At 38.8% G+C, this 24,101-nt stretch overlaps 1 protein-coding gene across 1 annotated transcript in view; it reads left to right on the top strand.

Moving 5' to 3' along the window:
- Nucleotides 1-5,055, top strand: part of LOC138811671 (zinc finger protein ZFP2-like) — an 81,035-nt gene extending 75,980 nt beyond the window's left edge. Inside the window, exons 7-9 of the mRNA XM_069999374.1 lie at nucleotides 1,443-1,543; nucleotides 1,781-2,989; nucleotides 4,897-5,055. Of these exons, the coding sequence (XP_069855475.1) occupies nucleotides 1,443-1,543; nucleotides 1,781-2,989; nucleotides 4,897-5,055 (1,469 nt within the window). The remainder of the gene's footprint in view (nucleotides 1-1,442; nucleotides 1,544-1,780; nucleotides 2,990-4,896) is intronic.
- Nucleotides 5,056-24,101: the final 19,046 nt, after the last annotated feature.

The following is a 24,101-nucleotide window of genomic DNA, read 5'->3' as shown; positions in this document are numbered from 1 at the left end:
ATTATCATAGGTGGATCTACAGTCTAGATAGAATATACATTACTAGTGACAGTATGATCTGGAAATCAGTAGGTGAATGTGTGTATTTGTAAGCCAAACTTGACACAGAGTTTAGTGCATCAAGATTGGAATTCTAGATACTCTGGAGGCTGAAATCTGAAGATTTTGGTTTGAAGCCAGCAACTGTGGAAAAGTGACCATGAAACTCTTATCTCCAATTAACATTCAAAAACTAGAATCGTAGGCAAGACTCAAACTAGTAGAATGCTAGCTTTGAGCAAAAGAGCTGAGTTCAAGCCACACAATGGACACAATAAACTCAAAGCTGGGGGAAACTCCACCATGGAGTTATTAAGAATAAAGAAACCATGGGCTGGGAAGATGGCTCAGGGGTAGAGTGATTGCCTTGCATGCTTGAGGCTCTGTGTTCGATATCTCAGCACCACATAAGCAGGGAAATAAAGCTAGAATTGGTGTTGTGGCTCAAGTGATAGAGTGCTAGCCTTGTGCTTAAGAGCTGAGAGACAGCTCCCAGGCCCAGAGTTCAGGCCCCACAACTCGACGGACCCCACAAAAACAATTGAGAAACCAGATTTAGGAGCAACCTTGTGAACAGGATGTCTGTGACCTTACATTAATGATGACCCAGCAAGAGCAATTGTTCTCCACTATTTCTTATTCACAGGGCACTGTGTTCCTAAACCTGAGTTGATTGTGAAGCTGGAGCAAGGTGCAGAACCATGGATAAGAGAAGGCTCAGACAAGAATTTTACAGGTGAGTTAAAGCATCTTGAATGGTGATGATGGATCCAGAGCCCAGTGGGTCTGTTTATATTCAGCGGTACAGAGCAGTATTATTCCTAATGCCCCTGAGTCATGTGTGGCAGAGAACTAGGTGATCCTTTGTCTCAAGGAATTGTCAATCCAGAATTCATGTGGAGACACACTGAATTTAGTGTGCCAGTGTAGGTAGTGTTAGCAATTCCCTTTTTCTGTAGAGAAGTCATTCATAAAGAGAAAAATAGAATAAGAAATGTAGAAAGGAGACCTCATTTTCTTTTAAACTAGTATTATGCAGGTAGGAGGAAAATAGGAGTATGCTAGGGCTGCTATCCTCTGATGGGGACAATTTCTTATCAGTGGTGCTGGGCATAGAGGGCAATTCAGAATGGAAGCATTAAGAGTATGGAGATGAATAATTTCAGGAAATATTTCCTGGGACAACATATAATAATCTGAAATACAGAAAAACATTATTTTGCATTGTAAAATGTCAGTACTACTTTCTTAATTACTACATTGCAGAGAAAAGTATATATTCTGCATAAAGCAATGCTTTGATATTTGAAAATCTAGTAACAGAATGTGAGGAAATATCGTTATCGTAAGGAATTTGTGGGTCTCATTTATGTTTTTGTCTATTTTTCTATTATGCATTTTAGATGTCCCAGAAATGGAGGATGTGATTAGCACCTGTCAGGAAAGTCACAATAAATATCGCTCTGAAGTGGCAGTCATGAATAGTAACCCAGGGGAGGAAAAAGTGAGACTTATAAAAAGTTTTCATTTGAGCTCCACACAGAAGTCAGAACTGATTAAGAATAATGGGAACTCCTTAGGGATGAGGATAGAAAAGGTCACTGGATGTCAGAACATGGGTGTTTTCAGTGAACCTGGTAAGATGTGTGCTGCCTATAGTCCTCATGTGTCTTCTGTAGTTGAAGAATATAAACAATGTGAAAAGTCTTTCACTGAGAAGACACACCCTGTTGTCCCTCAGAGAACACACACAATAGAGAAACCTTATGAATGTAACGTGTGTCGAAAGTCTTTTACCAAGAAATCAAATCTTACTGTCCACCAGAGAACACACACAAAAGAGAAACCTTTTCAATGCAACATTTGTGGAAAATCTTTCATCTGCAAGGCATATCTTACTAGACATCAGAGAACACACACTGGAAAGAAAATTTATGAATGTAACTTATGTGGAAAGTCCTTCTCCTGGAAGTCAACTCTCACTGTCCATCAGATAACACACACAGGAAAGAAACCTTATGAATGTAATGTGTGTGGAAATTCTTTCGCCAGGATGGCATATCTTACTGTCCACCAGAGAACACATACTAGAGAGAAACCTTATGAATGTAACATGTGTGGAAAGTCTTTCACCAAGAAATCAAAGCTTACTGTCCACCACAGAACACACACAGGAGAGAGACCTTATGAATGTAACCTGTGTGGAAAGTGTTTCACCCAGAAATCAAAGGTTACTGTCCACCAGAGAACACACACAGGAGAGAAAATTTATGAATGTAACTTGTGTGGAAAGTCCTTTACCTGGAAGTCAACCCTCACTGTCCATCAGATAACACACACAGGAAAGAAACCTTTTGAATGTAACGTGTGTGGAAAGTCTTTCACCTGCAAGGCATATCTTACTAGACACCAGAGAACACACACTGGAAAGAAAATTCATGAATGTAACTTATGTGGAAAGTCCTTCTCCTGGAAGTCAAAACTCACTGTCCATCAGATAACACACACAGGAAAGAAACCTTTTGAATGTAACGTGTGTGGAAAGTATTTCAACCAGAAATCAAAGCTTATTGTTCACCTGAGTACACACACAAAAGAGAAACCTTTTGAATGTAACATTTGTGGAATGTCTTTCTCCTGCAAAGGATATCTTACTAGCCACCAGAGAACACACAAAGGAGAGAAACCTTATGAATGTAACATTTGTGGAAAGTCTTTCGCCAGGATGGCATACCTTACTGTCCACCAGAGAACACACAGAAAAGAGAAACCTTTTGAATGTAACATTTGTGGAAAGTCTTTCACCTGCAAGGTATATCTTACTAGCCACCAGAGAACACACACAGGAGAGAGACCTTATGAATGTAACCTGTGTGGAAAGTGTTTCATCCAGAAATCAAATCTTACTCGCCACCAGAGAACACACACACAGGAGAGAAACCTTATGTATGTAACAACTATGGAAAGTCTTTCACCAAGAAGTCATACCTTACTTGCCACCAGACAACATACACAAGAGAGAAACCTTATTAATGTAACATGTGTGGAAAGGCTTTCACCTGGAAGTAAAACTTCACTGTCCATCAGAAAACACACATGAAAGAAACCTTATGAATGTCATATGTGTGGAAAGATTTTCAGCTAGAAGCTACACCTTACTGTCCACCAGAGAGCACACACAGGAGAGAAATTTTATGAATGTAACCTATGTGGAAATTCTTTCACCCAGAACATACACCTTTCTGTCCATCAGAAAAAAACCCACCAGAGAGAAATGTTATGTATGTAGTAGGCATGGAAATTCTTTCATCTGGAAGGCAAACCATAACGTCCATCACAGAACACAAGGAGAGAAACCTTATGAATGCAACCAGTGTGGAAAGACCTGGAGTTCACAGTTTAACACACAGAAGTTGATTAACACAAATGAAATAACTTAGGATTGTTCCAAATGGGGAAAGTCTTTGATCTGTAAGAAAATTGAAATTGCAATACAGAACCAATACAGGATAGAGACCTTATGATATAGCAGATGTGGAGTCCTCCAACTACAAGACACAGCTCAGAGTGCATCACAGAACACCCAAAACACACAGAAACACAGACACATACTCTCACACACAAAGAGAAGAGAAAAAATATGTAGGAAAAAATGGAAAGGTTTTCAAGAAAATTTCCTAACTCAGTTTGCATCAGAGGACAGACACAGATGAGAAAATACAAATATATCAAATGTGGAAAGTCCTATACTAAGTATTCATAGATCCACGTTCATATCACACACAGCAGAGAAATCTTAAAAATATTACAAATGTGGAAGGTCTTTGACCTGAAAGGAATATCTCAGTTTTCATGAGAGAAATGACTCACATAGGTGAAAAGGAAGTAATGCATAGAACATATGTGAAATGACTTTCAATCAGAACTGAGTCCTCAGCATATGTGAGATCATACACAGGAGAGAAATTATGAGTATAGAAAACATTTTGCCAGAAGTCTAATCTGTACCGGTATCAGAGACCTGGACACATGACAGAATTTCTGTAAATATAAACATGAGAGGAAGTCTTTCAACCAGAAGCCAACCTTCAGCAATTATTAAAATATTCACCCAGGAAAGAAACCCAATGTAGGAAAATCTTTGTCAGAAAACCTCTGTAAATTATACAGAGAAATTCTTCATGGCAGAGGTAAGTTATGGGTGATGGGAAACCATTCTTCATTCTTCAGCTCTCTTTGAACCAACATTTGTCATTATGTTGAGTGTGGATGGTGTCCTTCAATATTATCCAAAGCATGTAGAAACAACCTGTCTCGACAAGGAATTAAGAAATTGAAATAATTCACTTGTGTCTTTTATACTAAGGAATGGCGTGTCAAGGTTATTTGATAAACTCTTCTTAGAAATATGAGCTCTAGCCCTTTGGGACTGGATTCAGATCATCTCCAACATGCTTATGGGAACAATAGATAAGTAAATACTGTTATGATTGGAGGCAAGAACATGAGAACAACCATATTTCTACTGCTCCCTTAAGTCTTCCTCTGTATGTGTGATCCATGCGTTATAGTACAAATGACTTACTTATTCCAGTTCAGTTTTTGAATGAAAAATCTAAAGGAAGACATTAGTCCTTGTTGCAGTACATACATAGTAGTAAAGTCTTTCTCAGAGATGTAACAATGCTCAAAAGGAAATGTATTCATGACCTAACTCATAATGGTATAACCAATCTGTACAGTATGTTTAAAATAAAATATATATTTTAAAATATGATAGATTAATAAAGACTAGAATCTGCATTGTGCCTTGCGGGAGAACCCCAAAGTGTCTTCAGTGCTTGCTCTTTTCTTTAGTTAATCATTGGTGATGAGCAACTTGTGATTGATTCACTCTTAGACTATTTAGTTGTTCTGCTGAGCAAGCTATTACAAAACACCAGTGTGGATGATGTGTCGCACCTGTGTTATCTCATAGAGGGCCAAAGTGGATACGATATTAGGGGAAATAATTGAGCACACAAAGATATTGATCAACTTCTCACAAAAATTGAAGTTAACAAAAAAATAAAACCATCTGCCACTTGAGTTACAGCATCACTTCTAGGCCCTGAGAGGAAGGAAGGAAAGAAGGAAGGATAGAAAGAAGGAAAGAAAGAAGGAAGGAAGGAAGGCAGGAAGGAGTGATGTGAGAGAGGGAAAGAGGAAGGGAAGGAATGAGGAAGAAGGAAGAAATAAACTATTCAAAAGAAGAATGTTTAATTTTTGGTGAATGTGAGAATTATTGTTTCAGAGATGGGGCTCAAGAAAAATGGCTTTTACAAAAGGTAATTCTTGAACTGTTTACAAAATTATAAGGAAGCTGTAACATTTTATAAATTGACTTAATATTTCAATCATATTAAGTAAGGAGGTCAGGTTTGGCTGGTGCCCTATTGGACACATGGTGGATGGTGGGGTCTGGCATCTTGTCTTCATGCAGGGGCAAGGAATACCTCCTTCATCACTTGCCACCCAACTGATAGGTGTGGCTGGTTCCCTGGAAGCAGGGGTGAGAATTTGGTTGATATGTTACTCAATCTCTTAGTCCAGTGACTGGGAATTTCCTGTAGCCCTGCCTCCTGCTTAGGCCCTATTTAGGCTGGACCAGCAGTGGCACTAGCTGCTATGGTACATGTCTCTGTGATCATGTCCTGTGTCCTGTCTTCTGGCTTGTCTCTGGTCATCATAGTGTGGCAATTCAGCACTCTTTTTGTGCTGATTGGTTTCTTGGTGTTGTTTTACTTCTTTTTTTTTCCTTTCTGTCCTGTTTCCAAGCTGTCTATTTGTGGACTACAAGTCATTTTTACAACAGGCTGCATGCAGACTGCTAGCTGTGTAATAAACACTGCAGTATTCCATCTTCCATAATGTGGCTTCCAACAAGTGTACTGTCTTCTTTTACAGAAACACAAAGGTTGACCTAAATTTAGAATTTCTAGAGCCAAGATAGATGCCACTGTTTTCCTCCCATAATTAGCATAGTATTAGGTGTATATTTTTCTTGCTCCTTTGAGAAACATGTTACCCTAACCTCTCTTTTCTGTTTCCTCAATGAATTGTGAAGATCTTTTAAATATTTTTTTGTTCAGGTTTCTTGATCAGAAACATCCTTGTATGAAGTCCCTGTTATAGAGTTGTCAGTACTTTGAGAAGATCACTACCTGGGGCATCCACAGCTAACCATCTTTTCTTCACTTGTCCATGGGGTCTGAGCAAACCCAAGCCAAATCTTTATATGTGCATTCTAACTTAAATGTTTGTTACCAAAAGTTTGATGTGGAGACTTCATCAGGTGTGTTGGAAGTTGGCTGGGCTCATAGTCTAGGCCAGAACTCAAAATGGAAGGTACAGGAAAGAAAAGATTGGTGAGGAGCCAGCCCCGGAGAGGAGCACAGTGCCAAAGTCTTCATGAAATATGCAAGCCTGGCAGACCCTTGGGACAGGAGTAAGGAGCCCAGATCAGGGCCTGTGCTACCCATCAGTACACCACCAGTACCACATGGCAAATCTAGCATGGGACATGGTGTGCCCAGGTTTCAGGAGGGCTGACTGTTGACACAGGGACCTGTTAGTCAAGTTAAGCCAGTGGCCTAATGTAATTGTCTTGTCTTGTGTAGATGATACAATTGATGTTGACAAGAAGAATTGGTAATAAAACTATTGTCTGATGAACTAGTTAAAATTCTTCAGGATATTTGTGTGTGTGTGTGTGTGTGTGTGTGTGTGTGTGTGTGTGTGTGTGTGTGTGTGTGTGTGTGTGTGTGTGTGTGTGTGTGTGTGTGTGTGTGTGTGTGTCCTAAGAAGAAAACAAATTGAAACGTAGTTCAGAGAGAACTCAAATGACAGGAGTGTGAGATTTAAGTCCTCAGCAAGATAGATCCATTACAATCACAACCAATAAATGAAAAGGAAAGGTTTCCTTTACTTATTTTTACCTACCTTGACAAAGCCCATGGTGTTCAAAATAACACGAACAGAAATGTATGTGTTCCTGCTTACTGTTGTACAACAGTAGTTTACAAGTGACAGCAGAGGTAGAGAGTCTCTTCTGTGTGCGGCCCCTGCACTCACTGGAAAAGAGGATAGTAGTATTGAAAGGGAACTAAAGTCACTTGTAAGTTTGTCTTTTAAATTGCAGGGGAAGCATTGACTAAATGAGCAGATGTTTTCTTTTGCTGGTCCTTAGGCTTGACCTCAGAGGCCAGGTGCTGTCCCTGAGCTGCTTTTGCTAAAGTGTAGCATTCTACCACTTGAGCCACAGCACCACTGCCAGGTTTTTCTGTGCATGTGGAACTGAGGAATAGAACCCAGCTCCTCATTCATGCAATGCAAGCCCTGTACCATTTTGCTACCTTGTCTGTCCTATAAGCTGACTTTTTATGTTAAAAGAAGAAAGAATAGGTTGGTATGTAGTATCCACTTTCCATGTGCAAGTCCCAAGGTTCAATCCCCCAAAGTGAAAGGAAGAAAGTAGAAAATGGAATGATATGAAGTATACAGATACAAGAACAAGGAAAAATAGAAGAACAAAGGAGGCAATGAGCAAGTGTTTAGGTTTTTGTTTGTTCCTAATTGTTTCTTTTTTCTTTTAATTGTTAGCTGTGGGGTTTAAACTCAGGGAGAGCCTGGCATATTCCCTAGGCTTTTCACTAAAGGCTGGCATGCTACCACTTCCAGCCAGAATGTCACTTCTAGATTTCTGGTATTTAATTGGTGATAAGTCACAATGAATTTTCTGCTGATGTGGTGCTGAGGAGTGGAACCCAGTGCCTCATGTATACAAGGCAAGCACTGTACCACTGAGCCACACTCCCAGCCCTGCCTCCCTTCTTAAAACAGTGTGGATGGGGCTGGCAATGTGGCTTAGTGATAAAGTGCTTGCCTAGCATGCATGGAGCACTAAGTTTGATATTTCAATACCTAACAAACAACAAAAACTACCAAACACCCTTAGAAGCACTGGTGCTGTAGCTCAAGTGGTAGAGTGGTAGGCTTCAGCATAATGAAATTCAGGAACAGTTCCCACACCATGAGTTCAAGCCCCAGGAATGTCAAACAACAACACAAATGAGCAAATGAAAACAAAAAACCCAATGTCAGCAAGTTTCATTGATAAACACCACACAAACACACACACACACACACACACACACACACATTTTTTTAAACCATATTCACCTCCTTTACTGTGTGTGCTCACCCACTGGGCTCCAAATGCTACCTACATTCATGGGAGAACTTATTGTATGTTTCTGTTGTTTTTGCATTTTTAAAAAATTGTTGTGGGGGCTGGGAAGGTGGCTCCGTGGTAGAGCACTTGCCTTGCATGCCTAAGGCCCTGGGTTCGATTCCTCTGCACCACAGAAGCAAAAAAAAAATAAAAAGTGGGAAATGGCGCTGTGGCTCAAGTGGTAGAATGCTAGCCTTGATCTTAAGACCTGTGGGACAGCGCCCAGGCCCAGGGTTCAAGCCCTACGACCAGCCCCCCCCCCAAAAAAAAAATTATTGTAAAGGTGATATATACACATATACATCTGTACATACATACATATGTATGACTATATATACATATATATGTACATATACATATGTATATATATACATAAATACATATGTGTATATATACATGTATATACATATATACATCTATGTACATATACATATGTGTGTATATATATATATATATACATAGATGCATATATGTATGTCAAAGTTACATAAGCCAGGTATTGAATTCATTACTTGATTGATTACTCGATTGATTTCATTGATTTCATTACTTATTGAACAATATGCATTTTTGCACAATTCCAACCACTTTTGAAAAGTAGCATTTATTTCCATATAACCCAGTATAATATACCAATATTAGGTATTGATCTCATTGAGTGCTGTCCCTGACCATTTTATCTTAATGATCTATCACTGGAGCCATCTATCAATTTCTACCCCTGGATTTTTAGGTGATTAATTGTAGATAAGAGTCTCATTGACTTTTCTGAAAGGGCTGGATGAAATCTCAATCCTCAGGTCTCAGGTTTACTACCCTGAGACACTTGTGTCCAGCACCTTTAAATATTATTATATGCACTATGTTATTTGTGGTATGTTTTTTCTTTTCATTATTCATGCAGCTTGATCTCTGCGCCTGGGCTCTGTCCCTCAGCTCTTCAGCTCAAGGCTAATGCTCTACTCCTGAACCCACAGCACCACTTTCAGATTCTTCTGTTTATGTGGTGCTGAGCAACCTAACCCAGAGCCTCATGCATGCAAGGCAAGCACTCTACACTGAGCAACCTTTCCAGCCCCTACAGTAACATTTTTAAAGGAATATTTTAGGCCTTACATATTTGTTTGTTGCACAGATTCAACAAACCATAAAACCCAAAGACTTGACAAAGTATGGCACCTATAGTAAACATGCAATCTTTGAAAAAACTGGTATTATCCTATGAACAATGAATTGTAACAACTATTTAGTAGGATTTAAATTGTAATAGGTATCAGAGGTGATTTGCAGTGTATAGAAGATTCTCTGGAGATTATATGAGAGGTGATTTGCATGGTATAGAACGATGTGTGCAAGTTGCATGAAAGCAAACTAAGAAATACATGTCAGATGAGACAAACATAATAAATAGCAAAGTAATCACTAAAATGAAACCATGTTAATATTGTAATATAAAAATAGTAAATATATCAGGTACTGTCTGATTTGAACAGAAGAAAACATACTCAAAAAACTCAATAAGCCAAACAGACGTACATTAATTATCAAGAAATAAAATTAAATCAATATAAACATACCATAAGCAACAATCATTATTGAAAAATACAAGTAGTCATAATATGAAAGGAAAGGAACCTCAGCACAAATTGTGTTACCACAGATACGGAGCATTGATAATTATAGGCAAATTATAAATCTGTATAACAAGTTCTATTCTGAAAAAGTAAAGTCTACAAAGACATGATTAAAAAGACAAAGAATGATAATTTCTTTAATCTGTCATTATGATTGGAGAAGTAATTTTCCTCTTAATGACTGTATAACTAGACAAATGGTCACTAGAAACACAGACAGGGATAGCATTATCTTTACTAAATGCTGTTTATAAAGCACTATGTAGTTATATTTACCAAGACAGACACACTGACCATAGATCTGAAGACAGATTGTCTAGAAATCAGTATGACAAATAAATCTATGATATAAATACAAAAAAATCCAACAATATGTTTCTAATAATCTAACAGTAAAATAAACAGAAGGAAACTAGAATGAATATGTAAAAATGTATGTCTGCTATCATTGTGATTTATTAAAGAGAGCTACTTTCTTCACTTGTGAAATAAAAACAATTGTTTTCAATTATGTATGGTGTATTCACATGTATATCTTCTGGTGGGTGTGGCAGAGTCATAGAATGTGAGGGAAATAGGGTGATGAAAGTAAAATATACAACTCAAGAGTAGAGATAAGAAGGAGAGATTGGGAGAGAATGAAGGCATGGAAGACACTGTATGAAACAAAGGGTATTTTTTACCTCACTCCTGACATATCTCTCTATACATCAACTCCATAATAAGATTAAATTACATTAATTATAAAACAATACCTCCAGCATAAACGATCTGCTTAGTGAAGAAAATCTACCACAGGTAGAACAGGTACAGTTGTTAGAAAAACAATACAACACTTAATTTGAAAGATAAACTATTTCAGTTTAGGTTGCAAAATAACTCTACATAAACCAGAAACAATAAACTATTTCATTGTATTATCCAATTAAGTGTTAATGTTAAATGTTGAAGTAAGAAAAATCAAGGCAAGTACTTCTTGCTCAGACTGCCATTTTAGCCTAGCTACTAAGGAGGAAACTGAGGTCTGCAAGCCAGCCTGGATAGACAACTCAAACTAAGCAGCTAATGAACAGGTTAGAGGTATGGCTCAAGTGATAGTGCCAACAGTGAGTGAGGAAGTTGACTGAATATGAGACCTGAAGTTCAAGCTCCAATAGTAGCTCAAGAAAACCATGAGCTATGTTTATTACTGTGTTTCTAAGTTAGAAACCTAACTGTAATGATACTAGCAAGTCTTCATCTCAGATATAAAGGGAAAAGAAGATGAGTGGAGGAGGGAGAGAAGGGAAGCAAAAGGTCAGGAAAAAGAAGGAAGGAGAGAGGACAAGAGAGTAGTGGAGTGGAGGGGAAAAGAGGAAAAGGGAAAAGAAGAGAAGAGAGATGGGGAGGAAAGTTTCATGGCATCAGATTTGACAGTAACTGGTCTGGGAAGATTGCTCAGTGGTAGAGCACGTGCTTATCATGCATAAGGCCCTGGGTTTAATTCCTCAGTACCACATAAGCAAAATGTTGGAAATGTTCCTTTGGTTCAATCTGTAATGTACTCACCATGAGCTGAACAGCTGAGTGACAGCACCCAGGCCTACAGTTCAGGAATCACTGCTGAGAAAAAAGAAAAGAAAAGAAAAAAAAATAAAGCAAGATTTGACAGTAACCCCGTAAATAAAACTCCAAAACTACCTCTTGGAAAAAACAAAGAAACAAACAAACAATGTGAGTCTCTGGTGGATCACACCTGTAATATTACGTACTCAAGAGGGTGAGATCTGAAGATCGGGTCTCAAAGTCAGCCTGGGCAGGTATAGCTGTGAAATTCTTACTTCCAGTAAATCACCAGAAAACCAGAAGTGGTGCTGTGGCCAAAGTGGTAGAGTGCTAGTCTTGAATTTAAGAGCTGAGGGACAGTGTTCAGGCCCAGAATTCAAGCCTCATGACCTACAATATATAAATAAATAACTAATAAATAAATACAAATGAAAACCTTGTATATTGAAAAACACTACCAATAAAGGAAAAAAAAAACATGTACATGAGAAATATTTGCATATATCTCTAAATGGATTGCTAACCAATATGAATTAGAAAATATAAAGAAAATCCTTCAAGTAACCCAGACAACAAAATCTAATTTTAAAGTTGGAAAAAGATTGAAGAGATTTTTCTAAAAATGATATACATATGTAGTACATTAAAATATAAAAGTAGTTTAATATCAGTAGTCATGAGAAAAATTCAAATAAAAATTCCAATAAAATAACACTTGATACATGCTAGTATGGACATAGTTTTAAATAAAAACAACCAAAATATTCCCAAAGTCTCAAAAAATCTAGGAAAGATGTGAAAAGGATGTGAACCTTGGTGCATTTCTGTCATGTATATAAAAATATCAAAGATGAAGCCAGGTACCCATGGTTCACACCTGTAATTATATCTACTCAGAAGGCTGAGATTTGAGGATCACGGTTCAAAGCCAGCATGGGCAGGAAAATCCGTGAAACTCTTATCTCCAATAAAACCACCAGAAAACCAGAAGTGGTGCTGTGGCTCCAGTCGTAGAGCGCTAGCCTTGAGCTAAAGAGCTGAGGGAGTACGGCTCAGGCCCGGAGTTCAAGCCCCTTGATCCACCTAACAAACAAACAAACAAATAATCTATCAAAGAGGGTACAAAGTGTCCTAAAAAGAACTAAACATAGAATTATATAGGAATATGGTCCAGCATTTCTATGCTTGTGTGCAACAGCAGATAAAGCAGGGAGTACAACAAATGCTTGGAGAATCACTTCTCAAAATCTACTCACAATAAGCAAAACATTGAAGCATGTAAAACAATAAATGTGTTCAAAGGAGAAAACTTTACTACATTTTATGGCAGGGATGAACTTTAAGTAAAATAAGCTAAATAAAACACACCAAACATAAAGGAGCAGCCATGGTATAATTTCCCTTACTGAGCTTCCAAGGATCAACAAACTTGTGGAGCCCAAATGTAGGATGATTCCAGAGACTGGGATAGAGAGGAACAGGGGCTGCCTATTCAATGATCAAATAGCTTCACAGATGGAAGATGAAAAGTGTTGTAGCTGGATGGATGGAATGGCTTCACAACAGTGTGGCCCAGTGTTTTATCAATGAACTCTACACATAAGAATGGCTAATGTAGCCACACACAGTCTGAAACACAAGTATTCTCCCTGGACTTGGGAAACTCAAGAAAGATTATTTGCCAGCCTAGGCTACATAAAAAGATGAAGAGCTTGCTTGGAGGTGGGTGGGGGAGTGTAGTCCAGGAGATGGGAGGGCCGGGATGGTAGGGGAAAAACAAAGGAGAAGGCAACAATGCTTAATAAGAAATGTACTCATTATCTTGCTCATGTAAGTGTAACCCCTCTGTATGGTATTTTCACAATAAATAAACTTATTTAACAAATAAGAGCTTGCTGGACTACATAGCTAGACCTATCTTCCAAAGAAACATGGAAAAATCAAATTTTGGATTCTGTGAAGACATATGGGTGACAAACATATCTATTTTACCTACTAAAATAATAAACAAACTGAAAGTGTTTGAACACATGCTCAAACAGTGTTTAGTTGGAAATACACACTACAAATAGCATTAATAGCAAACACACATGGACAAAAATACAAATTATTATAATCTGTGTAGTTTTGAAAGATGATTTCACTGACTATTGCTCAAATGTGTCACATATTCCTGAACCATTTCTTCCACTAGATTCCCAAGGATACATTGCCACACATGCTATTTAGTATTGAAGTTCCTGAGATTAAAGTTTACTACTTAGCAAATGTATGTCAGAATTTTCCATTAGTGATATTTCCAATACCAAAACCATAGTCACTGTATGTTTATTTTCACAACAAGCTTCTATGTTATTATATCAGTGAATGCAAATATTCAAGCAGAGCAAGAAGAAAAAGGAAAACTGCAGGAACCACATCAAATGAGATTAAACCAGAGAAAGATAATAGAATCTGGAAACTCAAATTATTTTATGTTTAGCAACAATTTTCCTGTATAATGAATAACAAAAATGTCAATTCTAAGAGCCATGTCACCAAAAGAAAACTGATCAGTAAGAGAAGCTACTTCCCAGATAAAACATTTGAAGAAAAGAAAAATTAAGAGACAAGTGGAGGAAAGAGAAGCAGAGAGAATGAAAGAGAAAAAGAGACAGAGAAAAATAGACAACAAGAGAAGAGAGAAATAAAGCTAGTGAACTCACATGGTGGTGGCTCATGCATGTAATCCTAGCTACTCAGGAGGCTGAGATCTGAGCATAGAGGTTCAAAGCCTGCCCAGGCAGGACCATCTGTGAGACTCTTATCTCCAATTAACCACTAGAAACCTGGAAGTGGCAATGTGGCACCAATGGTAGAGTACTAGCCTTGAGCTGCAGAGTTTAAGTATAGCGACTAGGCCCAGAGTTCCAGACCTACAACTGAAAAAAAAAAAAAAAAGAAGAAGAAAGAAGGATGGTAAAGGGAAACGAAGGAGGAGGCAACAATGCATGATAAGAAATGTACTCACTATCTTGCCCATGTAATTGTAACCTCCCTTTTTGGTATTTTCACAATAAATAAATGTAATACAAAAGAAAGAAAAAAAGCTAATAAACATGAAATATAGAATGAATTGGGAAAATAGGAAAGAGAACTCCTATGAGAACACCATAGAGAAAAACAGAGATTTCTATAAATACCATCAAGCTCAGCCTAAGTTTCAAGTAAAACAAAGAGCACAAAGCAGTCCAAGAGTATTTACAGAGATTAATTGAAGTACTTATAGCTCACTCAGTCCTGTAGAATATTTGAAGTTATGTTTGGCCACACTATTTCAGCAAATCCAGTAAAATTTCATTAGGATAGTTTACTATTACATATGAGGATGTGATGTCTGAGCAGTTGCTAGCCATCCTTCACCTTCTATGAGAAGTCATCTCCTAGGTGTCACTAAATCACATAACTAGTGGGACAACTTTCTCTCACACTAGAAAAAGTAGAAACAAATTGAAGCAAATCTGCACTTAACTTAGAATGACAGATTTTATAATCTGCTAAATCTCCAAGCCATCTTCAGCTTTTATTTATTTATTTTTTTTGTCCGTCCTGGGGCTTCAGCTCTGGGCTTTGGTTCTGTCCCTGTGCTCTTCAGCTCAAGGCGAGTGCTCTATAGCTTGAGCCACAGCACCACTTCTGGTTTTCTAGTGGTTTATTGGAGATAACAGTCTCACAGACTTTCCTGCCTGGGCTGGCTCTGAACCGTGATCCTCAGCTCCCAGCCTCCTGAGTAGCTAGGATTACAGGTGTGAGCCACTGGTGTCCAGCTACATCTTTAGCATTTTTAGAAACATGTTCCTGAAGCTGATTCTTTTTTCTTTTCTTTTCTTTTCTTCAATCTTGGAAACCCTTAGATTCATAAAATGGAATGTCAAACAAAGTGAGAAATAAAAGAATCTCTCTAGAGATCCTTTCATTCTTTCTTGCTGTTGACAATGAATAAAGATTCTGGAACCATGGCTAGGAGTGAAGGCAAATAAGGGAGTCAGAAGAGAACCTGTGGGATTTTACCCTAGATGTTCCTGCTCAAAACATGATATGTGGGCTGGAAAAGCCTTCCTATGAGAGAAGAATCATTCCTGTCTTAAGAAGAGCATTAAAGTGTCCACTAAAGACATATGCACGGGGGTTGGGAAGGTGGTTCAGTGGTAGAGCACTTGCCTTGGATGCCTGAGGCCCTGGGTTCGATTCCTCAGCACCACATAAGCAAAAAGAAAAAAGCGGCAAGTGGCACTGTGGCTCAAGTAGTAGAGGGCTAGGCTTCAGCTGAAGAGCTAAGGTACAGTGCCCAGGCCCAGAGTTATGGCCCCACCACCAGATCCCGGCACCTCCCAAAAAAACAGAAAATAAAACTAAAGCTCCTACAAAAGATTGTTGAAAAATTGAACCCAAAAAAGGAAAACATGCCACCTGTTCACTAAAAGTAATTACCACTGAAATACATCTAGGGATATATAAACTATTTTTCTATTAAGGTAAAGATATCTTAGGATTCCATTGATTATTTGTACTCTACCTCATTTATTTACATATTCAAACACATGTATGTTATGAACAGTATTTTCACACAAAGTTTTAGAGATAAAATATATACAACACATATTTTTTGTTTTAGAATATTTCAGTAATGGTTGTCATATGGCACATTATCCTTTATGCAAATAATTAGCATACCTTGTACAATGACTTGCAATTTGAGTTTGAACCTGCTTTGGCCAAAGGTACCTCAGTAATGATGATATAAACACAGATTGAGAAGTCCCTCACTTTCCTAAGTAGTCATGTTACGAATCATGTCCATTCTGCTGGAGATACAGGGCCTAATAAAGATGCAACATAAAATGCTGGTCAGAGGAGTGACAAAATCCCAGTCAACCATCCCCAGCCAAGGCACCAGTAGATTGAAGTCTTATGTGTTACTAAACAACATTAACAGAAAATACACCCCAAAACGTAGATCCATCAAAATTAAAACCAACAAATTATATCCCTATGTGCTTTTGCTTGTACTTATTGGTTGATTACACAGGATATTCTGTTATCGAGTAGTGATGTAGTTTTTACAATTATGTAGAATGGTAATTGTTAATATAAAATACATCACCTTTACAGTGACATATACAACAAGTGAAAATCTATTCTGTATACATCATTGAGGTTGTTTTTGCTCAGAAAGACACTATGAATCCTATAAAAGCAATACTTGCACATTACTACTGGGTTTTTCTGTCACAAGAATGTTTTCTTACTTTGAAAAACTTAAAACAATTTATTATAGACTAAGTGTTCACATTCACAATACTTAAGATCAGGAGTGTTACAGATTTCAAGGTGGGGGCATTTTCTGTCTTTTGGGATTTGGACTGTCCTCATACACATTACTGACTGAACATTCTGCCTTAAAATTTTCAAGTTTTCTATTTCATATTATTTCATTAGAATATAATCTGAATTTAAAAAAGAGCATTGTAACTGGGCTATCATGTCTAATAGCTGCAATCTATGGTATTCAGAATGCTGAGATCTGAGGAAAGTTAGTATTATCCCAACCTTTAGTGCTCAGCTCCACCCAGACCTGAGCTCCTCCCAGACCTAGAGTTCCCTCCCTACAGCTGGCCACTCCCTCTGTCATCTCAGACACACCTGAGCATGTACTTAACTCACTTCCTGCCCCTCAGATTGTGTTGCAACCTGAAGAGGGACAAATGCTTCTGCTCCCTGTCCTGGGAAATATGGTCCTTCTAATAAACCTTATAATAATCTTTCTTCCGTGCCTGCTTGTGTTCCCCTGTGATGGACATGAAGAAACCCTACAAGGATCACTGATTTAAGCCAGGGTGATAAGAAAGTCTGAGAGTCTTATGTCCTATAAAATACCAAAGTAGTGGGAAGTGCAAATGCGGCTTAAGAGGCAGAACATTATCATTTAACCAAATAATTTTAAGGTCAGTTTCCAGAACTTGAGTTCAAGAATCAGGACAGGCAGACACATATCAAGGACATTGTATTGTATTCAAATTTTAACATATTTTAAAATTTGTTATATTTAACAATTATCATATTTTAACAATTGCTTTTGGTGTAGATGTATAGGAAACCTCTCTCATTTTTTTTGTCTTTGTGGGGCCTGAACTCTGAGCCTGAGCACTGTCCCTCTGACCTGCAGGTCAAAGCTATCACTCTACTACTTGAGCCACAGTACACTGTTGGCTTTTTCTGGCTTTTTTGTTCTGAGGTCTACAACCCAGGGCTTCATTCAAGCAAGTCAAGCACTTTACCACTGAACCAACTGTCCAGCCAGTCTCTTTCATTTTAAGTGATGTAAAATAGACTAAATATATTAGTGGAGAAATTGTAATTTGTCAGAACAGAAACATCAATTGGAGTATATCTGTGCTAGCAGCATTTAGAAAGTTTCAAAATCCATAGGAAATTCAGATAATGAAAAGAGGATCAGTATGGTTTATATAAGACATTTTCAAGGAATGTTTACCATTCATTGGCTTCAATTCACAAAAAGCAAGTTTATAAAATCACATGGGTGAGTACCAGAATCTCTAGGGTCAGGAGTATAAACGCACAACTCCTGACTCTCCTTGTCTCGAAAATCAGAGGTTTGTAGCCACTTTCTGGCACCTGGAGGAACAATTGCTAATGGCAGCACAAACCCATGAGCCCTAAAATATCATCCACCCGAGACCAGGGAAAGATGGGAAGGGCAGAATCTGGCTAGGAGCCTCAGATTGCTTCAAGTTTCAGCTCCCAAGTTCCCCTGAAAAAGAGAAGATGGGCTTCTACCTCCTGGCTCTGACTATGGAGTGCAAACCTGTACTTCAGAGCACTTCCAGCAGCAAGGCAAAAGAAAAGAAACCTGAATTTGCAAACTAAAAACACCAACAGTGGGCAAGGTGGCATTGGCACCTCTTCCCCCCCCCCACCTACTCCGATTACTCCTCCTCTCCCTCCCCCGCCCACACACAAGAAACTACAATTCCCAGAATGCGATGCACAATTCACCTAGAGGAAGTGGGCTTGTTACAGGGTTTTGACTGGCAGAAGACATTTGATCCTCAGTGTGCAAGGATGCATGGGAACCTTTCTCTCCCAGCTGCGGGAACTTAGGTGAGTTTCTTCTTGAAAATTCAGTTTACCAACATAAATATTATGAGACCAATTAAAAACACAAATGTATTAGGAGCATTGTATATTTTGGTTTTTAAATTCTTAGTTCTTTTAATATAATTGAGGTTATGAAACTACGTAGTTTTTATTTTTGTTTTTGTTCAAACAGTACATTCTGCTGAATGTAAATTATGTCTCTGTTTTTCCTTAAAGTTTTGAATATCTCTACTCTTACTTTATAAAGGTATTTGCAGCTGGGTGCCAATGGCTCATGCCTGTAATCCTAGGTACACAAGAAGCTGAGATATGAGGATCCCAGTTCAAAGCCAACCTGGGCAGGAAAGTTCATAAATCCTATCTCCAACTAACTACCAAAAAAATGGAAGTGGCCTTGTGGCTCAAGTGATAGAGAGCTCACTTTGAGCTGAAAAACGGAGGGACAGTGCTCAGGCTGGGATCAAGCCACAAGATCTACCAAAAAAAAAAAAAAAATACTGTGAGACAGTAAACTTATTGATTCTGGCATCATCTTCCCCTGCTCTAATATATATACTGGAATGAAATAACAGAATTTACAGACAGATATACTTCATAATCTTTGAATTAAATTGATTTGTCAAATTCTACTCATTACTTTCCCAGAAACTCCCAAATTCCATCTATGAAATTTTACGGAGTTTTTGGTTATTTGTGTCTGAAATTTGCCTTTCCTTATAAAGTTTATCCCTCATTTTGTTGTTGGTCCTGTGGCTTCAACTCAGAGCTTGGGCACTGTCTGTGAGAATTTACTATGCTGTACTTGCCTTTCTTTTATTAATTGATTCAGGGGATTAGTGAAAATTTTCCTCTCATGGGTTTCTTAGAAAATGGTACTCCTCCTCCAAGACTCTTCAAAAAAATGGTTGTCTAGGTAGATCAGGATGAATGTGGGAGGAGGTAGAGTTCAGGGCAGGTTCAGGTTCATGTGAAGCTTGATTACTTGCTCCAAACCAGTCTGTTTTTACTTTTCTGTTTTGCATATCCTATTTTGTTTTGATTTTCTACCTCTTCTCGAAACCTAGAAGCTCCTGTCAGTATGTCTAGGCCACATATCTAGGGGTCCTCAGACTTGTCTTCCCAGACTATATCCATTACACTATGGAATAAATCTTTTGCCTCCCTCCCTCATATCAGACATTCTAAGCTTGTCTCTTAAGGGGTTGTTGTGATTGTTGATGATCCTTTCCACACATCATGATTTGGAAGGATTGTGTAGGAAATTTTCATGCCTGATATTCATTCCTCCAGTGTAAGGGTTTTCCATCCCTCTTTTAGTGGACCTGAACTTTTCCTCATGAAAATGGAGATTGTGAGGCACTTTTGGATGAATAGACGGCAACATTGGAACACCTATAAAATATGAAGTAAAAATAATGCTTTCTTTCTGTAAAAGTTAAACGTAAGTTACTGAGAAGCAAGACATAAGGATCAGGTAAAAATGGGGTCTTCCTGGTCTAGCTGTGTCCCATAGTTGTCATTGTTCTTGGTTATATATTTGAAACATTTATTTCTAAGTATAATGTTTATTATACTAGTTTAAATAGAATTTACTTAGTACATTATTTTTGAATTGTTTTTGGTTGAAATAGAATGAGGAAGGATGCATATGATCTGCACTTGTTGGCACAGTGAGTCCTTCAAAAATGTGATGCAAGCACTGGACAGATCTAGAAAGTGCCTATAGCTAAGGTTATTGCTGGAATAAAGAGAGATTCATCATTGTCCTTCTCTCAGTCTGTTCCATTATCATCCCATTGTCCTTCCAGAGCACTGTTGGTGTTGTGGCTGTCCTGAAACAGTGGTAGAGTACTTACTTAACCTGCCTAAAGCCCTGCTTCAAGTCCTCAGTACCACATACATAGAAAAAGCCAAATGTGAAATTGTGGCTCCAGGAGTAGGGTGCTAGTTTTGAGCAAAACTTTAGGGACAGTGTCCAGGCACTGAGTTCAAGCCCCAAGGCTGGGACATAAAAGAAAAGAAATGCAAGCTAGGTGCTGGTACCTCATGTCTTTAATTCTAGCTCTTCAAAAGGCTGAAACCTGAGGATTGCATCCAAAGTCAGCCAGGGCAGCAATGTCTGTGAGACACTTATCTCCAATAAAAACCAGAAAACCAGAATTGGTGCTTTAGCTCACAATGTAGAGCCCTTGACTTGAGCTGAGGGGCTAAGGGATGGTTCCTAGGCTCACAGTTTAAGTGGTATGACCCAAAACAAAACAAAACAAAAGGATAAAAGAATAAAGAAATTCATCACAAATGTATGCTTGAACAATGACAACCATATTTCAGGGATGGGAAGGTGTTTCAGTGGTAGAGTGCTTGCCTTGCATGCATGAGGCCCTGTGTTCCATTCTTCAGCACCACATAAGCAGAATAAGCCAGAAGTGCCACTGTGGCTTAAGTGGTAGAGCACTAGCCTTGAGCTGAAGAGCCGAGGAACAGTACCTAGGCCCAGACTTCAGGCCCCATGACTAACAGAAAAAGAAAAGAAAAGAAAACTACATTTCATAGGTACTCTTGGAAGCACCCCAGTTTTATCTCTTTGTCTCACTGGAATTTAGTTTTAGGGAGGATTTTTTTTTTTTTTTTTTGGTTGTGGGGCTAGAACTCTGGGCCTGAGCACTTGTCTCTCAGCTCTTCAGCTCAAGGTGAGCACTCTACCACTTGAGCCACAGTGCCACTTCCCAGGAATTTAGTTTTAAAGAATGAAATTATTTTTTGTTTATATTGTTAGAGGTGCTTTTAAGTTGAAGTCTATACATTCAAATATGCTCTTTGATTCCCATTTTCATGAGGAATAGTTCTGGTCCACAATAGAGACATGGAGAACCCATACACTAAAATCAAACGTGAAAGTTTCCAATCCAGTCTTTCCCAATTATTTTTTATGGAAGGGATTACAAAAAAATCACAATAAACATGTAAGAGACAAGGGTAGGTTCTCTGATAAGAGAGAGGGAGACTGTTGTAGACCCTGCAGTGCCTGCCAGGAGAAGACAAAATGTGAGCAAAGGCTTCAGGGCCATTGACTCCCACCCTCAGGGCTGCAAGTCCTTGCCCTTTATTGGTTTGAGGAAGTGTGTGTTCTAGCTTTTTGGCCTGGGGCTTTAATTGACAGGAGGCTTGGGTGGAAAAGATGTATTGAAATAGAATGAGGAAAGATGTGTGCTGTTTGCACTTTTGGGCACAGTGGGTCTAGACCAATATTACGCAAGCATTTGAGAAATATAGCAGAACTGTGTCATCAGCCATCTCTCTGTCTCCTTAATTATCATCCCATTGGCTCTCAGAGCCTTGCTTGTGCTCTGATGGCATTGTGGCAGAAGACAAAAGATTTATTGCACAGTTTAGTGGATAAGGTCTGAGAAGACAAGTCTGAGGTCCCTTAGATATGTAACCTAAAGCTACTGAGAGGAACTGTTAGGATCAGAGAAGAGGTAATAATTCTAAAGAGATTTTCACATGCAAAATGAAAAGACAAAAGCAGACTGGTTTGCAAGTGATTAAGCTTCACATCAACATAGCCTGGCCTAAACTTCACTCTTTTATCCCTCCTGCATTCATTCCTGACACCCTAAACCACTATCTCTTTGAAGGGAAATGGAGGTGATGTGCCATGTTCATAAGAATCCCTGTTAGGAAACTTTTCAGTAGTTACTTCAACAAAGTTTTAAAGGAAATGCACATAGAGTACAGCAAATGCTCACAGACAGTGCCCAAGCTCTGAGTTCAAGCCATAGGACCAACAACAAAACAAAACATAAAATCCTTAAATGAAATGCAAAATTTAGAAAAAAACAAAAACTCATTTGATTTAATAGATAGAATTGGGAAGTTTCTGGAAAATTAATTGATAGATTTTGTGAAATCCAAATTACCAGAAGTATTATACTGCATATTTACCTCACAATCTCACTATTTTATGCCAGTGTTTTCATTACAGCAATGGGAAATGACACAGGTATAAGTTTAGTGGTTGGGAATATTTTTGTTTTGTTTTGTTTTGTTTTGTTTTTTGTCGGTTGTGGGGCTTGAACTCTTGCCCTGGGTGCTTGTCCCTCAGCTCTTCAGCTCAACGTGAGCACTCTCCCACTTGAGCTACAGCACCACTTCCGGTTTTCTAGTGGTTTATTGGAGATAGGAGTCTCATGGTCTCTCCTGCCCAGGCTGGCTTTGAACCGTGAGCCACCGGCGCTTGGCAACATCTTTGTAAAGTAAGAGGGGATATATTAAAAAAAAGTAAGACAAAACAGAGATATAATTTACATTCAGCAGAAGGCAGGCATTGAATAAACAGAAAGGTATAAGCAACGCACTCTCATAACCTCAAGTTCATTATTAGAACTAAGAATGAAAAATCCAATGTATCCAGTTCTCTCCATATATATCCATTTTCTGGTTGGTCTTATGTATTTCAAGAGGAAACAGTGGTTTTCAAGAAGAAACTGAGCTTAACTTCCACAGAAGGCAGAGAAAAGTCACAATGCACAAGATCACACTCGTTCCCAGGTATGTAGCAGGGTGGCACCGAGCATTGTGGGAATTGTAGTCTCCTTGGAGGATATTTTCTTTGAAAGTTGCGGCGCGCGCCTTCTGGACCAGCGAGGAAGAACGAACACCACACCAGGAGTCTTCTCAGATCACGCTTTATTAGAGAGCCTTTTAGTTGATGGGAGAGCTTGAGCGCGAGAGAGCGTGCACCCAAAACATGGCCGCTTATATAGGGAATAGGAACACGGGTCTTTCTATCATTGGTCATCTGCCTTTCACCATCACCAGGTGCCACTGGATTGGCTGGGGACTCTACGTGGCTCACGCATGCGCAAAGCCCAGCACCCACCGTCCCACCAAGCACCGCCTGAAATGGAGTGGTTACCTCAAAGCTGCAAGGGAGTGGGCGCCATCTTGTAATGGCATTTACCCTGGCTCCCTACAGAAAGTCCTGGGTTGTTTCTGTTTTTTGGAGGGTGGAGGTGGGGCAGAAGATGCTTTTGCGCATGTGTCTCCCCGCCCACCACTGGCGTTTTAAATCTGCCTCTTCCGGATTCTATTCCTTTGCCTTGCTGCTGGAAGTGCACTGAAGTACAGTTTGGCCTTCCATAGGTGGGAGCCAGGAGCCCTGCGCCCAGCTCTCTTGAGTTTTTAATCTCCAGGCTTGAGTTCACACGTGTTTGTATTCGACACTGTTTCTAGAGACAGTTGTACATGGGATATTGGAGTAGTGAGTGCTGGTCCTGTATTTTTAGGAATGAAGCCTAGCAATGTTTGAAGCAGAGCACCCTATGAATAGGAATCTCCATCCTAAATGGACAGACCTTGTCAATTCTGAGAAGCCCTAAAGGGAAGGAGCAGAAAAGCACAGGAAGGAGAAGATGTTGCTAGCTTCCTTTGCCTTATGCAAAAATTGTTGC

The sequence above is a fragment of the Dipodomys merriami genome, unplaced genomic scaffold, assembly GCF_024711535.1.
Source record: "Dipodomys merriami isolate MVZ:Mamm:240054 unplaced genomic scaffold, mDipMer1.0.p SCAF_547, whole genome shotgun sequence".
In the NCBI taxonomy this organism is placed as follows: Eukaryota; Metazoa; Chordata; class Mammalia; order Rodentia; family Heteromyidae; genus Dipodomys; species Dipodomys merriami.
Note: the sequence above shows the minus strand (reverse complement) of the source record. Positions and strands in the feature narration are given on the sequence as shown.